General features: G+C 40.3%; 2 protein-coding genes across 5 annotated transcripts in view; both read left to right on the top strand.

The window, feature by feature from the left end:
• myom2a (myomesin 2a) overlaps positions 1–7,771 on the top strand; it is a 30,980-nt gene extending 23,209 nt beyond the window's left edge. For all 4 annotated transcript variants that reach the window (XM_026359859.1, XM_026359857.1, XM_026359858.1 and 1 more), the window contains 16 exons: positions 80–186; positions 307–351; positions 451–587; positions 1,278–1,422; positions 1,840–1,899; positions 2,277–2,344; positions 2,486–2,599; positions 3,028–3,115; positions 3,205–3,243; positions 3,429–3,534; positions 4,268–4,431; positions 4,524–4,560; positions 4,648–4,670; positions 4,861–4,916; positions 5,630–7,517; positions 7,657–7,771. In XM_026359859.1, coding sequence (XP_026215644.1) covers positions 80–186; positions 307–351; positions 451–587; positions 1,278–1,422; positions 1,840–1,899; positions 2,277–2,344; positions 2,486–2,599; positions 3,028–3,115; positions 3,205–3,243; positions 3,429–3,534; positions 4,268–4,431; positions 4,524–4,560; positions 4,648–4,670; positions 4,861–4,916; positions 5,630–6,127 — 1,687 coding nt within the window. In that variant the 3' untranslated portion in view covers positions 6,128–7,517; positions 7,657–7,771. The remainder of the gene's footprint in view (positions 1–79; positions 187–306; positions 352–450; positions 588–1,277; positions 1,423–1,839; positions 1,900–2,276; positions 2,345–2,485; positions 2,600–3,027; positions 3,116–3,204; positions 3,244–3,428; positions 3,535–4,267; positions 4,432–4,523; positions 4,561–4,647; positions 4,671–4,860; positions 4,917–5,629; positions 7,518–7,656) is intronic.
• Positions 7,772–8,082: 311 nt separating this feature from the next.
• On the top strand, positions 8,083–16,289 carry LOC113161973 (protein FAM83B-like). Its single transcript, XM_026359864.1, has 4 exons — positions 8,083–8,215; positions 9,992–10,156; positions 12,814–12,938; positions 13,138–16,289. The coding sequence occupies exons 2-4, from the start codon at positions 10,007–10,009 to the stop codon at positions 15,092–15,094; spliced, it is 2,232 nt and encodes a 743-aa protein (XP_026215649.1). The 5' UTR covers positions 8,083–8,215; positions 9,992–10,006; the 3' UTR covers positions 15,095–16,289.

Genomic DNA, 16,289 nt, shown 5'->3' with positions numbered 1-16,289 from the left:
CTGTTTTATTCTTATAGAGTTTGCAGCTTTAACTGTGTTGATCTTAAAGTAAATTAATCAGTTGCTGGTTGTTTTTCAGCTCCAGACTGACTTTCACCAACCCTGATAAGGATGATTTGGGTAAATACTCTGTGGTCGTCACCGACACAGATGGAGTCTCTTCCAGCTACACTCTGACTGAAGATGGTATGTTGTGTAGTACACAAACTATACATACAGTACATAGTAAAGACAAACAGACTATTTTAGTCCTAATTCTTTGAAATCAGTGTTTTTCATTTTTGTGTTCTTGAATCTGTCCTGCAGCCCTGAACACCATGCTGGAGCTCAGCTACGCCATCAGACATCCAAGTGAGTGTTTCAGCAGCAAACCTGGTGTAGTGTGTCAGAGAAATTACAAATAACTATTATAAATAACTAAGAAGATAAATAATTTTTGTTTCTCTGCAGTTGTTCCTCTGAAACACGCTCTGAACTATGAGATTTTGGAGAAGGGTCACGTGCGTTTCTGGCTGCAAGCCGTCAAACTTTCTCCATCCGTGTCCTACAGGTTCATCGTTAATGACAAGGAAGTCACCAGTGGGGAGGTAATGATGTATCCTGACATAATTTAATAATAAATGTAATAAAAGAGGAGGTCTGAACACTGGGAGCAGCTGCAGTAGCACTACACATTTCTACAGCTACAAACTTTTACCACTGTTTCCTAAACAAACACAGAAACATAATTCCTGTCAAACAATCAATACATTAAGATTATCACAACTAAATGTTGTTCTCACAGTAGTTCTCTCACCTTTTACTACCACGTACTGTGTAAATACTTTAATTTGAATTGGAGTTATTTATTACAGTTTATTGCAACAACAACTACATTTAAGCTGTCAAGGTTTTCTGTTACAGTTAAGTTATTATTTGACATCTGTAGTTACTACAAAGTACTTGTAAAATAATTATTATGATCAGACTTAAACCTTCATATAGGGCTGTTAAAATTAACTTAAAATATGAATGTATCATTAATTATGAACCAATAACATCATTTTTATTAATGTGTGAAATGAGACATTCTGCAGAAAGAATACTTTTACTTGCTTTTGTATTTCCAGTCTGCAGCCTCACCACTAGATGCCACTAAATCTTACACACTGTACTTTAAAACAATTCAATTTACTGTCAGAGGCTTGTGTAGGAATGCCTTATCTGCAGGTATCTGTATGATATGCCAAATTTATAATTAATAAACAGTACAAATATTTTCCTTGTTTTGCTTTCAGGGTCACAAGATCAGCCACGACGTGGCCACAGGAATCATCCAGATGACTGTGGATCATTTCACCAGAGCCAACGAGGGCACGTACACCGTCCAGATCAACGATGGCAAAGCCAAAACCCAGAGCTCCCTGGTTCTGGTGGGAGACGGTGAGACTCTCTTCACTCTCACAGTAGATGGTTAATTAACTGAATGTCTTATTTAAAAGTACAAGTAGAAAAATGATCAGATTAATGTGGTAATACTAAGGAGGAGCGGTGTAAAATTTTAATTATTGTATTTTTCTAGTTTTTGTCACAATTTTATTAAATTATTTTTGTATTTATTTATTTATTGTTTTATTATTTTCATTTTTACTTTATTTGAATGACATTAATTTAAACAAAATGCACATTATTTTACTAAAGTAACATTTCTCTAGTGTTGTCAAATCTAGAGACACTAGAATCTTTGAAACCACAAATGATTAAACCTTAATCTGACTTGTAATAAGCAGAAACACAGGAGCACTGTAATAACTGTGGTAAATTCACAAGATTAACTGGGGGCCTGTTTTCTATTTTCAGTGTTCAAGGCCGCTCTAAAGGAGGCAGAGTTTCAGAGGAAAGAGCACATCAGGAAGCAAGGTACCAACACGAACACAGGATTCAGTCATTTTACAGTAATTGCCCAGATTTTAGGTGAACGAAAGTACAACATGGAACATGTGGCTGAAAATAGTGTCCTGAAAAATAAATAACCAAATACAATCAAGAACTGGAAGAGGCTGCAGGAAAAAGCCTTAAGAAAACATATCAAAGGGAGAAACAACTGTTTTAGTGATCACTGGTGATATAAAAGGTGTTTCCTTCTGTGTTGTTTAGCTTGTTGAGGTAAACACAGCATCAAATAAAAGCAGTTGAATTTTATTCTCATCCATGTGACTTGTGTGTACAGAAAACTTGTGTTACCTCCATTGTTCCTTATGTTCTTAATGTTATTAAAACTCTCTTTGTCACTTTAGGTCCACATTTCTCTGAGTATCTGTATTTCACTGTCACTGAGGATTGTACTGTTATGCTCACCTGCAAGGTAATACAACTATACTTTCTATTCCATTTTAATTTTTAATTCAAATAAAATCAATTAAACAACTTACTCTGCACAGCACATGAGTACATCAGAGCTGAATTCCCTGAAATGAATCTGATCTCTGTGTGTGCTGACTGTCAGGTGGCCAACGTGAAGAAGGAGACAACTTTACACTGGTACAAGGAAGAAGATGAGATTGTTCCAGAAACTCCTCCCAGCGTTATGTCTGGAGCCTGTGCTATCCCCATCCCACTGGTAACTAATGCAGCACTGACACCAACATGTGGAGCTGCTTCTGGGCCTTTGTTAACATATTAACACTGCAGAATAATTGTGAAGTTGAATATTTATGAGTGATTTTGTATAATAATAAATGATGATGTTGATACTTATTTTAAAATGAGGCACAGTGAAGTAGTTTAGACACAAAGTGAGTGGACACTTGCAGAGCAGCTGAAAAATAAAAATCTGGACAAATACAATAAAATAAACAAAGAAGACAGACAGAGATTTAAATTAAAAAACTTTTTTAAGTAATAATTTACACACATTTCAGCATGGAGCCAGAATAAACTTCTTCGACTTTTCTCTATAAAAATTAATTCAAAACACAGTGATTTACAGTCCAGTGATCATACTGCTCTTTCATATTCATCATAAATCCTTAAAGTCTGTTCCTTCAGTTCTCCAGAAAGGATCAGGGTATTTTCAAGGCCGTGCTCGGTGACGACAGAGGAAAGGACACATCTGTGTTGGACATTTCAGGCCAAGGTACATTTTGATTTGTCAAAATTGGTTCTGTTTACACTACTGTAAATCTATTATCCAGTATTTAATGTATTCTTCTGTTTGATTTACAGTTTTTGACGACATCATCAATGCCATTGCCAAGATCGCAGGTACATTAGTCCAGATGATTTACTGACTTTTTAAAGGTGCAAACTGTACAAGCTACAATCTGACTACAATAGTTCAAATGTAGAAAAGTGTGAGCAAATGTACAAACAACGCTCTCAGCTAAATGCAGTTAAACACCGACTGAACTAAAAGCTAAGTTTGACTGGCCTCATTTGTTGCATGTTAGGTGCTTCTGCCTCTGACCTGGTGCTGCAGTGTACTCCAGAGGGCATCAGACTGCAGTGCTACATGAACTACTACACAGAGGAGATGAAGACCGTCTGGAAACACAAGTACGCTTTAAATGCTAAATTTGACGCCTTCAGTATCATCTACACATCTTCAACAGCTGAGATGCTGCAGCTCTTTTTGTTTTAATGAGGTGTTTGTCTCAAACTACAACGTGCAGAGTTCAGACCTCTTTACTTTTTGCAATTTATTTCAATTTAAGAATATTTTTCTAGCTGACAAGTTTCCAGGTGCTTAAAACTTAAAAACCATATTTTTGTTTAAGACTCAGTAACTGCTGGTTGTAGTTCAGTCACCAGTAAAAACGTCAAACACATTTACTGCTTTAACAATTATGACAGATTCACACAGTGCACTCACGCACATACCTCTTTTCAACATACTTGAAGTATTTCAAAAAGCCAAAAGTTGTGACTTGTCACCAGTCAGTCACATCAGAGCAGATGTTTTCTGTCACCTGTCAAGAGAAAATCATCTCAGTCGATTTATTATGAAATGTTTTGTTTTTAAATTGAACTAGTTCTAATAACGTTGCCGTAAAATACTTGTATGAAGGGAAAACCAGTCAACACCAGTCAACTACTTGAAGAACAGCAACACATTTCACAACCTACAGCGAACCTGTGGTATTTCATTTATAATATATGTCAAATTTATATCAGCAACTCTGCTCTTTGTTAATATACGGAGTAGAAATCTCTTGTCAGTCAGTTTTTCAGGATGTTATCTTTACACTTGCTGCATGAATCTGTAGCTTAATCTCATACAAACCTACAGGGAGAGTAAGATCGCCTCCTCTGAGAAGATGAGGATCGGCGGTACTGCAGAGATGGCCTGGATGCAGATCTGCGATCCATCCGACAAGGAGAAAGGTCACTACTCCATCGAGATCTCGGACGGCGTCAAGACTCACGTCAGGACCTTTGACCTGTCTGGACAAGGTAAAAATAAAGAACAGGTCATTGTGGAATTCACACACTTTTATCTGTGCTCTCTCTGTTTTTAACTTTTGGTGACTTACGTCTTTACACAGCGTACACCGATGCCTATGAGGAGTACCTAAGACTTAAGTAAGTTGTTTGATAGAACATTATGTTTGTGAGCATTTTTATTGTAACCTAATAATTTAATCACGCTTACCTTCTTTTATCTTTTAGGGCAGCTGCATTTGCGGAGAAGAGTGAGTACATGATTATTTATTGTGCTTTAAGAGAAGATGTAGTGTTTAATGCTCTTCAAACATTTTGAACATGTTGGATGTGTTGTGCAGTAATTTCCTTTTAAGGAAAAGTATGTTAACAAGGTAATAAATGTAAGTTCACTTGTGAGTGAGTCCAGGAGTAATGTTGTTGTTTGTTTTCTGTTCTCAGACCGTGGCAGAGTGGTCGGAGGTCTGCCTGATGTGGTCACTATCATGGAAGAGAAGGTGAGGGTTTCTCACACCACACACTCATGGTGCAAAAGGATTGTTTGCATGTTTATTTTATGTGTGTTTTATTCACATCATTACATCATCAACGTACGTGACAGTAGTGGGGAAGTCAAGGGTCAGAGCTGGAGTGCCCTGGCAGCATTCCTGAGGAAACAGTGTGAGAAAAGAAAATCTATGAGCTGTCACTTGATCTTGTTTGTTTGGAAAAATGCTGTTTAAGAGAGGAAATAAATGTTAGATATGCAGCATTAATGATGACTTACTTTGTAAAGAGTTCAGCCTGCAGCCAAACAACACAGTGGAGGTGAAAGGAATTTGTTTATACTGCCCATATGTAAAACTAATCCCCACTATGTCTTTTACAGGAAGAGTGTAGGTGTTACTGTGAATGCACAGACAATGAGAACAGTTTTTACATTTGGTTGGTGTAGAATCAGTTTGATGGGAGGTGTCAGCAAATAAAACCCAAACAAACAGTGAGTCCTAACTATTTAGATTATTTCCCCAGAAAACAGAAACTGATAGAGATGCAAAAAAGTTTGTATGTTAACGTAAACAAGGAAATAAATTGTAACAGAAGAAACACTTTTTCCTGTTACTGTTATCAGATTTGTTTTTGGAGGGGTCTCAGATCCCAGGTTAGAACCACTGGTCTCGGTTTCTTTATAAACACACTTTTACTTAAGTTGACTCTCGATCCTCCTTAGTCCCTGAGCCTGACCTGCACCGTGTGGGGCGAGCCGACCCCTGAGGTCACCTGGTTCAAGAACGAGCAGGAAGTCGCCTCCACCGAACACACCAGGGTCACGTTTGACGGCGGAAAGTTTGCCAGCCTCGTCATAAACAAAGTCACCCCCGAAGACTCCGGGAAGTACAGCATCAACGTGAGGAACAAGTATGGCGGTGAGTTTGTCGAGATCACCGTCAGCGTCTACAGGCACGGCGAGCAGATCCCCGAGCCCAAACTGGGACATCCCAAAACGGCCACACCTGCAGTCACGCCTGTGCCACCAAAGTCTCCAGCTCCCCCTGCCAAGACCCCGACCCCCGCCCCTTCTAAGCCCCAGACCCCATTCATGAAGAGCCCAACTCCAGTATCCACCCCGGCTTCTACCCCAGTCCCCAAGTCTCCCACTCCACCTCGCAGCGTCAAGTCGCCAACCCCACCTAGGTTCATGAAGTCTCCAACCCCACCAAGGAAGTAGAGAGTGGTGGTGATGTCTGAGGGGGAAATGTTTGCTGTTGTAGCATGAGTGTGAATCCGCGAGCGGTTACTTTAAGAAGTACTTGTTTAGGTGTAGTCAATGTTGAAGTCCCACCTTCTGGTACTTTACAAGAACTAGTTGGACAGTAGACAGAAAAAATAAATAAAGAAAAGGGACTTTTCCAGTGGCTACTACTAATATAGATGTCTTCTTCAGAGACTACATTTGATTCAGCTGATGATTTGCTTTTAGCACAGGTGGGTAAATGCCAAATGTAAAAAAAAAAAAAAAAACATAAAAAGGCAAGCGTAGATGTTAAAGTTCAATGTTTGAAAAGCTGCACCTTCCACTACAATGTTAGTGGAAAGCCTGTATACACTGTCTGGGGATGTTACAGGACCGTTCTGGTCATTACAACTTGGGTCTCGTTTCAGTGAACTGAACAGACGGATAAACAAACTCCAGGTTGGAGTAAACAAAGGCACATGCTAGAGTGATCCCAGTCTTACAGGCTGGCTGGGGGTTAGTTGGCTGAACAAAGGTTTACCTCAGAATACGGTGGTTTACATGACCCGTTGTCTTGTTTACAACCTGTATGATCACTGCTTTCGACCTTCAAGACGTCATTTTAGTACTAAATAAGTTGTAAACCAGAAGTGTTCTTTAAACTCGATGATAAAACTGGATGGTTCAGAGATGGGGGGTTTGTTTTAAGCACCTGGGTGGGAAATAACACAGATACCTTTTTGTGTTTGTTTGTTTTTCTCTTCTATTACCAACTCTCATCATTTGGACTTCCTACTAAAGCCAGTCTGTTTTCCTGTGAATACAAATAATCACTTCCTGCCCTGGTTGCTCTGCTGAAGAGGTTTGTCTGTCTGATGTTATGTTTTTCCCCCTCAATGCTTTGTGATGGCAATAAACTTGACTTATGAACCTCCTCCTGTTGTCTTTGTAAGTAATCTTCTCTCTCACTCTCCTCACGTCTGATGTGTAAGAATTACTGCGACAGGAAGTAACTCGATTCCTGCGGGACCATTAAATAAAGCCCAAAGGAAAAAATGCATAAATCAGTTGTATCCAGGCTACGAGGAGACTGTGTGACAACTGGAGACAGTATGTAAACAAACCTGCTCCTGCACCTGAAACCCAGGTGAGCTGAGTTAGGCGGGGCTTGTTACAGTATGTGTCAGTATGTGGCGTGAACAGGGCAGGTTCAACAGGCTATTCGTTTACCTAGAGAGTTCAAATCCACACCTCAGTACTGCTGGCTCACACCGGAGACAGCACAGGCACCGAGTCTGACTAGAGAAGCTTTGACTTTAACTCTTCTTAAGCTGTTCAGCTCAGTGTTGGACTCCAGGAAACCCAGGACACCTCATACCATGAAGTAAGCTTCTTAAATGACTTATTTCATTCAACACTTGTTCAGCTAACATCAGTCAGCCGTGCATGACTATATGTTGTGTCTTGTTGACTTACAGTGTTAGTTGACAGACAGGTTTTAACAGCTTTTTCTCTCTGAACAGGACTTCCAGAGTCAGCTGCTTTGTTTAAGGACGCTCTCTGGTCTGAACAGCATGGTTAACACTCATACAACTTGTCACACTAAAAGCTGTTGCACATAGAGACTCAGAGGGGGAGTCTAGCATCCATGGAGTCCAACCTGTCCTGTTTGTCCTCACTGAAAGAAGACGACAATCCGGTTTATGTCCAGCCTCACTATAAAGAAGCGTACCGCCTGGCTATTTATGCCCTGCTCTGTGGAGGTAAGGATGCCTATGAGGAGTTCCTCCGAGCCGAGCAGATCAGCCACTTCCTGTCAGAGGAGGAGATACTCTTCATCTTGGAGCATGTAGAGCTGCCGACGTTGGATGACGACTCAGAGGGGAGACAGGTCACGAACGAGGGCAGGCCCTCCACCTACTTTCCAATAGAGTCGGATGATGAGGTGCCAAACCTGGACTTGGGCTGGCCAGGGGTCAGGGTGGAGGACACGGACACCAGCATCAGCCTGCTGTTCCACCCACCCCGACAGAACACGCCCACCATTAAAGAAGTGATTCGGAAACAGATTCAGCAGGCGAGGCAGGTGAGAACACATTAAAAACATCAAACCTGTGAAGGTGTCGTCAAAACAACACTCCAGTGATCTGTCAGCAGTTGTGCAATTTATCTTTGTGTCCTGGCTGCACGCGCGCTTAGCTCTGCACATGGAGTACAGGGAGAAGCCGTTTATGAATAGCACTTAAACACAATGAAAGGTGTAACTATACACTCTACTGTACATATTTCTCCTCATGCACAGTAAAGTGTTGGGTTTGGCTACAGTATACATCATCGCACAGAGCTGACTACACCGTTTCTATTGTTTCGTGCAGCTGATTACTGTGACAAAGTACATATGACAAAAAGCCTCATTTAGTCACCTCCTGGTAATAAGAATGAAAAACCAGTTTGGTTATAACAAGAACTCACCCATGCAGGTTTAGTGATGGTTTGGTGATGACATGACAAACACTGATGTGTTTTCCTGCCAAACATTCACAGAAACATCTTAAAGCATTTTTTCGGCCTCATTCACTCACCTGGGTCCCGATCCTTCTGGAGATTGAGAGTTTTGTCACTTGTTTGGTTTCCTGCTCTTCTACAAGTCAGAGGTGCTTTGTCCTGCAGGATAGCACAACCTAACTGTAATCATTAAAGTAAAAGTGGTGTAAAATGTAATAAGAAGTAGCAATACTACATGAAGTAGTATTTCTGTATACTGTGTATACTTCAATATAACAAGTACAAGATATAAAACTGTAAAACGTCTAATTAAAGTAAAAAGATCAATAGGTTTTATCTGATTATTATTAGTTAATTATATAATAGTGAAACAGAAGTAAAAGTCTAAATACTAAATAAAAGTTCTCAAGTACTTACAAGAGTAAATATACTTACTTTGTAGTTTTAAATATATTGTTAGACATCTGCAGTAAGCGTAAATGTAAATTGGTGACTGATTATTTTTTATAAAATAAAAAAAACAACAAATAGAGATAAGATCAAAGTGGAAACACGTGGTAATAACATAAAACATGTATTTATAAGAAACCATTTGAAAGCTGAGCAGTGAGAATGTTTAACAGTTACACAAAAACTCAACTGCAGCAATAATTTTATGTAGAAAACATCCAGACATGTCTGAAGCACCTGAGGGGGATTATTAGTCATTACGAAATGTCTTGTCAGAGCTTGAAGTATGTACAGCACAATCTAACACTTAAACAACAGACTACAAATGTGAAATGATGATTAGCATGAAAGCTGCAGGACACGTTTCACTGTAAGACACACGACACTGAACAGTCGCAGCTTGAACAGGCTCCATGTTGTAGAGCTCTGGTTCACAGTGTGTGTGAACGAACTTCATCAACTGAAGCCGAGTGCTCAGGTACACACAGTGCGTGCATTGTGCACAGTGATGCAGCTGAAACCGAAACAGGCCGAACTTGGTCTTATCGAGACATAAATCAGTCATCCTGTCAGACCTGATCTCAGTCTGGCTCTCTGCCTTTATAGAACCAACCCTCTGCTGATTTTCATCTGCAACAGCAAACTGTGATGAGTCCCATGAATAATGAATGATTTATATACGGATAGAAATAATGATTTCACCCTTTCAGGGAGTGTAATGACCATATTACCATCAACAGCAACAGTGTTTTAAAGATTATACACACTAGTATATTTAGTCAGTTCAGGTTCATTCATTCGTTCACACCTGTCTGCTGTATGTCAATTAAACCATATTTAACGTGTACCTGCCATTAAAACCTCTTTAATAGTCTCATTGTTCTTTCTTTCTCGTGTCTCCAGCTTATTGCCATAGCGATGGACGTCTTCACAGACGTCGACATTTTTAAAGACATCATCAACGCGGTGCTGAGGGGAGTGGTGGTCTACATCCTTCTGGATGAGTCCCAGTTCAAGAGCTTCCACACCATGTCTCACAAGGTGGGCGTCAACATCCAGGACCTCAAGGTGAGAGACAGACGCAGCTAAATGTCCTGTGAGAAGCACGACTCACACGACTCAGGTAGTTTTTGTATTGCTTAGGACACAGGGATAGGACATGGGATAGTTCTGTTTAGGACAGGTTCAGGTTTCAGAGGTGCAGTTTTCCAGAAAACTAGATTTTCAGCTCAGCTCTGAATTTGTAAAACTGAACTTGAACATGTCCGGTTAATATTAATTAGTCATAAATATTTAGGTTATTATTTCTTCACACGTTTTCACAGAAGCTGATCCTATTTTAGAAGTTACTTCTTGGGGCAGCACCCTCCCGTGGACTGCAGGTGTCTGATTGATGATATATATGATGATGAGTCGTACATCTCCGGTTTGATTAAAGATACATATGCAGCAACTTCTGGTGAAACATGATATGATTTCCACTCCACTCACAATACAATGAGATAATAGTCAGGTCAGAGTGGTGAGAATCAGATCAGACACCTGGTTACAAGGATACAGAAAATCTGAGTTCTCCTGGAGGAATCTATTGTACCTGATGAAATCAGGTTTCTCTGTCACATTACAGTTTATAAATCAGTTCACTCATGAAAGTCGACTGTAAACTTAATACTTAAGAGCATGAACACACTTAATGTCCTTCTACTGCAACACAACAGGGAAACACCGTCGAGGAAAAGAGGAAATCCCACTGAGGAGGAGGTCTCATGGAGAAAAGAAAAACGTCTTAGTGTTCATATGAGCGCCAGACTTGAAAATTAGTGAACTTTCCCTTTAAGTAACAGTGAAACAGTAAAGTATAAAAGAATGGAGTCCGTTGTGAATAAATACCGACTTCTTTATGTTTATATCTGATTTCAGTTTATAAAGATTGAATCATGTGCAGCACAACTCTGGTATTTTTGTGTTAAATCTTCAAAGGAGGAAGAACAACGTTGACTTTGGCCAAATAGCAAAAACCTACCAAAATAAAAGCCTCCTACCTGCACGTGTTGTAAGAGCGTTGGATCTTAAGGTCTGCAGTGTAACGTGTGAAAGAGAAACATGTTTGATATAAAAGTCTTATCCACTTTATAAAAGTGACTTCCTTCCTACATTTTATTTTAGACTCCATGTGTTGAACATAAAGACTTTACGTCTTGTTCAGAAAGACAAACATTTAAAATTGAAACGTTAAAATGTACCACATACAGAAGAGACAAGGTACACTGACAGGTTAAATATGATCTGATGTGGACAGTTTTTGACATTTTAAAAAGATAAACTATCCAGTTTTCTGCTCCTTCAGTCGTGTGTTTGTGGATTTGTAATTCATCAGTGTTTTTCCTGTCTGAGGAAGCTTCGCCTGTGGCATGACCTTTCTTCTATTGGCTGGAGAATTTAATGGATTAAGTCTGACATTTGCTCCACACCCCTGTGGAAACGCTGTCATTTACCAGCATTTCCCTGCTGCATTTCTACCTGTTATTAACATACGGGACGCAGCAGCCGTAGGACAGATCTGTCAGCGTGTCTGGATTTTCCTGTTTAACGACATGAGGACGATGTTTCCACAGTCCAAACATCGAGTCATCAGCACGAACACAGCCACAGCTCTGTGATCTGGGCTCATTTCTTAGCCAGTAGCCACATTAAACACCTTCTACGGAAGACGGACACTCAGGTTTCATCTTGTCAAGCATCACAAATACACAGCTCCACTCTCTTAATATCTTAGAATTACACAGTCTGTTCATATTTTACTATTCAGCAGGAGAAAGAAAAATAAAAAAGTTTTAAATGAGGTATGAACCAAATAAACAGATTAGTTTATTCAACGTTAAAGCTACTTAGAAACTTGATGCTTATGGAAAAACAGTATGTCTTTAATCTTTCTTTAGTCTTTTTCTCACAGGTGAGATCTTCTGTTGACTGTTCTTCATCTGTCTCGATCATTTTCAGTTAGGGAAACTAATTATTGTGTCTGGAGAGTTTTGTTGCTGACAGTCACAAGCAGCAAACATAAGTTACCAAACAAGTTCATTCCAGCTCAACACAAACTAATATTAGACTTCAGCTGAACTGATTCTGTGTAATTAAGCTGAAACAGGCTGTTTTACATTCTAGTTTCCAATGAAAACCAGTGAAGTGATGAACAGTGTTCACAGGAAAGTGCATCTACATTAGAGTATCTGTGTTTTCACCGTCATTCCTTAACCACTATTTTTATTAACATATTTTAAAACAGTGTATTAAATAACAATGAACTGATTCATCTGCTGAATCTTTAGCTTTTCAGAGGTTTAGTGTGACTTTCAGCCGATTGTTCAGCTGCATTAGCAGAATCATGTTCAGAAATCATAACATCGAGTTGATAACATGTGAGGACAATGTGTAAAACCTTTTAGGGGTTAATTATTTATAATTAATCACTTCAGACATATTCATCATTTTCTTGTTGAATTACAGCTTTAGGAACTGAACACTTGATGTGGGGGTGTTAGGAGGGGACAGCTGGTGGGTAAACCTTACTGGCTGCTTCATGTGCAGGTGGATTTAAACAGTCTGCAAAACGTTGTCATGTAACCAAATAAACCAAACTGGTTTATTTACATTTTGCAGGATATTCAACAAGGCACAAAGAACTACGGTAGAAAATCTAACGTGTTTATTTGTTTCTCCATCAGAACATGTGCATTCGGACGGTCGAGGGGCAGCAGTACCAGTGTCAGTCTGGGATGAAGTTTCACGGCGGTTTGGAGCAGAAGTTTATTCTGGTCGACTGCCGCACGGTTGTGTATGGAACCTACAGGTGACTCAGCCCTGCTGTTGACTATTTGTCCCAGTCCAACATATTTATTCATATGTTGTTCTGACATTATTAAAAACAATAGAAATGTGGGGGGAGATCAGTCACAGAACTGATTCACTTCTAACGAGGGTTTGTCTCATTTGCATCTTTATAATGTCATAAAGTCCGTCCTTGACTGTGATTCCTTTTTATTCTTCAGCTACACGTGGTCATATGAGAAGATCAACCTGAGCATGGTCCTGGTGGTCACTGGTCAGCTGGTTTCCTCCTATGACGAGGAGTTTCGAAGGCTGTATGCTCGCTCCGTGGTCCCTGAAGCTCTGTCCATTCAACAGCCTGTCCACTACCTCAGAAACACTGTGGGGCTGCAGAGGCCAAGCTCCAGCCAGCTTTCCCTACATCAAATTCACATGAGATCCAGAGTGATGCACGGAATGAGAACTGCTCAGGATGACAGGTTTAATAACGCTGCCATGATGACCAGGGGGGTGAGCGTGCAGGAGAAGCTGCATCAGACTCACTGTCCCGACATGGGGAATCTGGTGAGGGGACACAGTTATGGGGGAGAGCTGCAGAAGTTAAACTCCATGACACGGCTAAGGATGGGGACAAAGGACATCAGAATCCCAGTTCCTCCTGATAGGACTGGATCTAACATGAGGGGGGGTGGCGACAGGTTGTCTAAGCAGCATCTTCAACATCGTACTCGGTACGGTGCAGACCAAAACATGATACCGTTCAACTCTGAAACATCACTTCACAGGTGGAAGATCGATGCATACCTTAAAGAAAATGATATGACTGGAGATGCATCATGTGATTCAGTATCGCCTATGATATCACCATATAGCAGTCACACAGGTTTAAATGAGTATCAGTCACACATCATTCACAGCAGGTCGAGGGATATTAGGTCCAGGATGGAAGACATGAGACAGAAGAGGCTCAGTCTGCAGGATTATGTTAATCTCAGGCAGAGCCAAGAGTCTTTGAGGTCCATGTATTCAACTCCAGAACGACCGAAGTATGTTTCATTGAGAGGTCTGGACATGAGGCAGAGTGTGGCCGACCTAGAGCCAAATGCTTACAACGGTCCAAGTCTGGCCAGTCACAAAGACCCGGCTGCAGAAGTTAAACTCCGTGACACGGGGCCAAATAAAGAAAGCGACAGACGAGATCAGACTCCCACTGATGGTCACCACTCAGCCCCTAATGCCAACATACCTCTTTCCAGGACGTCAGCTGATGATTTAGATGTGAAACTGAACGATCCATCGCTCAAGCTCTCACATTTGCACGCCAGCAGTCTCAGCATCCAGCACCCGAGAGCGATGGAGTCTTTGACTGAGGTCCCTGAAGAAAAAGAGATTTCACACACTCGTGTCAACAGTTCAGATTCAGCTGCCCTCAATGCAACAAACGAGGAGATTATCAAGCACAAGAAAACTGTACCAAAGGAGAACTCGGTGAAATCGAGCTTACCTGCAGAATCAAGGCACCGGGACCAAGACAGGGGAGGTCAAGGCTCTAATGGCAGCTTAGGTTCAGCTGCTCCAAGAGAAAGTAAGAAATCGGTATCCAGCAACAGCGAAAATGTAAATACTTGTCAAGATGCAGTGGAAACAATGAGTAGTCCCCCAGAAAAGCAGCGAGAGGAACCAACACTGCAGAGGAAGAATTCCATGAGACAGAAAGTGCAATCGATGCTGTCGTCAGATGAAAAGAAAGCGTCTAAAAAAGAGGAGAAGTCATTACAAAGAAAGGCCTCAATCAGGTCGCAGAATCCCTCCGGATCAAATCTAAACCCAAAGGCTGATAGTTCACAGGTGTCTGTGAATGGTCTGAGCTCAGGGTGGCAGAACTCTACCTCTAGTGCAGCAGATACAGAGAAGCATAAATCCCCATTCCCACGATTGTCTTCTAGTCGTTCCAGCAAGAGAAAGACAAACCCTGCAGAAGAGCAGGACCAGAGGAGCGCTGTGGACAGTGAGGGCATGGCTGTCTCTCAAACCATGATAGACAAAGCCTACAGCCGATATGAGTACTTGCTCAGCTCGGAGAGAAGCGTTACCCTGAAAAGACACGACTCTGACAAGAAACTGGGCCGATTCATGCAGCGAATGGGAAACCTAATAGGCAAGAATAAGCAGAACTGAAGGAGGAGAGGAAGACTGCCGCTGTCCAGAATGAAGCAAAGTTGTTGCATTGTCTTTGGATTGTTTGTTGGTTTGTTTGGCTGCTACCGTGGTGAGCCACATTCTTTGTTGATAGGTTTCATTATGTGGATACGATCTTATCAGTGTAGCTACAAAAACACAACGAGGCGTATTAGTTAAGTGAAACTGAACAACCATCCATGTATTATCCTGATTCAGGTGTTACAAGGAGGCAGGATTTATGTGTAAATATAGTATATAAATACATATATATAGTAGGACCAGGGTTCACTGAATAAGTTAAAATTGAATTGGTAAAAATGTATATTGAATGTGTTTATCTATAGAGTGCCATATATCTTATCCCACTGTGCCATAGAGCTCTCAAAACAATTAAAACACAATAACGAGGAACACTGTTGTGCTGTTGCTTTATTAACACTAATACACTGAATGTTTTTACTGAGCACCAGCTATAATTAAACCACCGACAGAGTCAAAAAACAAGTTCCTGTTTCTGACTATGAAAAGATTCAGATCCTCATCCTGAGGAAGAATAATTGTGACAGGTGGAATAAGAGAATCAGGAAGTCCAGAGAAATAGTTTTGGTGTTTTTATGGCATGTTAATTGTTTTTACATGTAACTTCTAGTTTTTTTCTGTAAGAACTGGTTTAGTAGCTTTTCCCACTTGTTTGTTTACAGCTCAGTCATCCTCATAGAAGATACTCATGTTTGAGTTGTGGTTGTAAATCCAGACTAGACTATGATTATAATTAATCATAGTTATTATGTTCTTGTAGTGAGTGGAAGATCATTCTTAAAAAAAATATACATTAATGAGCTATCAATTATTATTGTCATTGCATCATAAATATATCGTCTAAATACAGTATAAACTACTTAACCTGTATATTGATGTGCAAAAGCTTAAATATTAACAGCATTGTTTTGTAAAAGCATTTAATCACATGTGTGATTTTACTTTGTGCGATGGAAGGTTTCACATGCAAACTGTTTGATAATGAGGTCGAAGAGGTTAAATTTAAATGATCCTGCTCATCTAATGAAGTCATCATCAGCTCTGAGAGGTTCATTACACCTCATAAAACTACTGTTGAATGAATAAAAAGTGAAGATAGAGGGAGCAACAAGTGCATCAGTATTTTAAAAGTAATAAACACTTTGCACACTTA

Source organism: Anabas testudineus, chromosome 1, assembly GCF_900324465.2.
Source record: "Anabas testudineus chromosome 1, fAnaTes1.2, whole genome shotgun sequence".
Taxonomy (NCBI): Eukaryota; Metazoa; Chordata; class Actinopteri; order Anabantiformes; family Anabantidae; genus Anabas; species Anabas testudineus.
Note: the sequence above shows the minus strand (reverse complement) of the source record. Positions and strands in the feature narration are given on the sequence as shown.

Coding starts and splice junctions, on each gene's coding strand:
- LOC113161973 (XM_026359864.1), top strand. CDS start 10,007: ATGGACGTCTTCACAGACGTCGACATTTTTAAAGACATCATCAACGCG. Junction 10,157..12,813: donor TCAACATCCAGGACCTCAAG/GTGAGAGACAGA, acceptor TTTCTCCATCAG/AACATGTGCATTCGGACGGT. Junction 12,939..13,137: donor GTTGTGTATGGAACCTACAG/GTGACTCAGCCC, acceptor TTTATTCTTCAG/CTACACGTGGTCATATGAGA.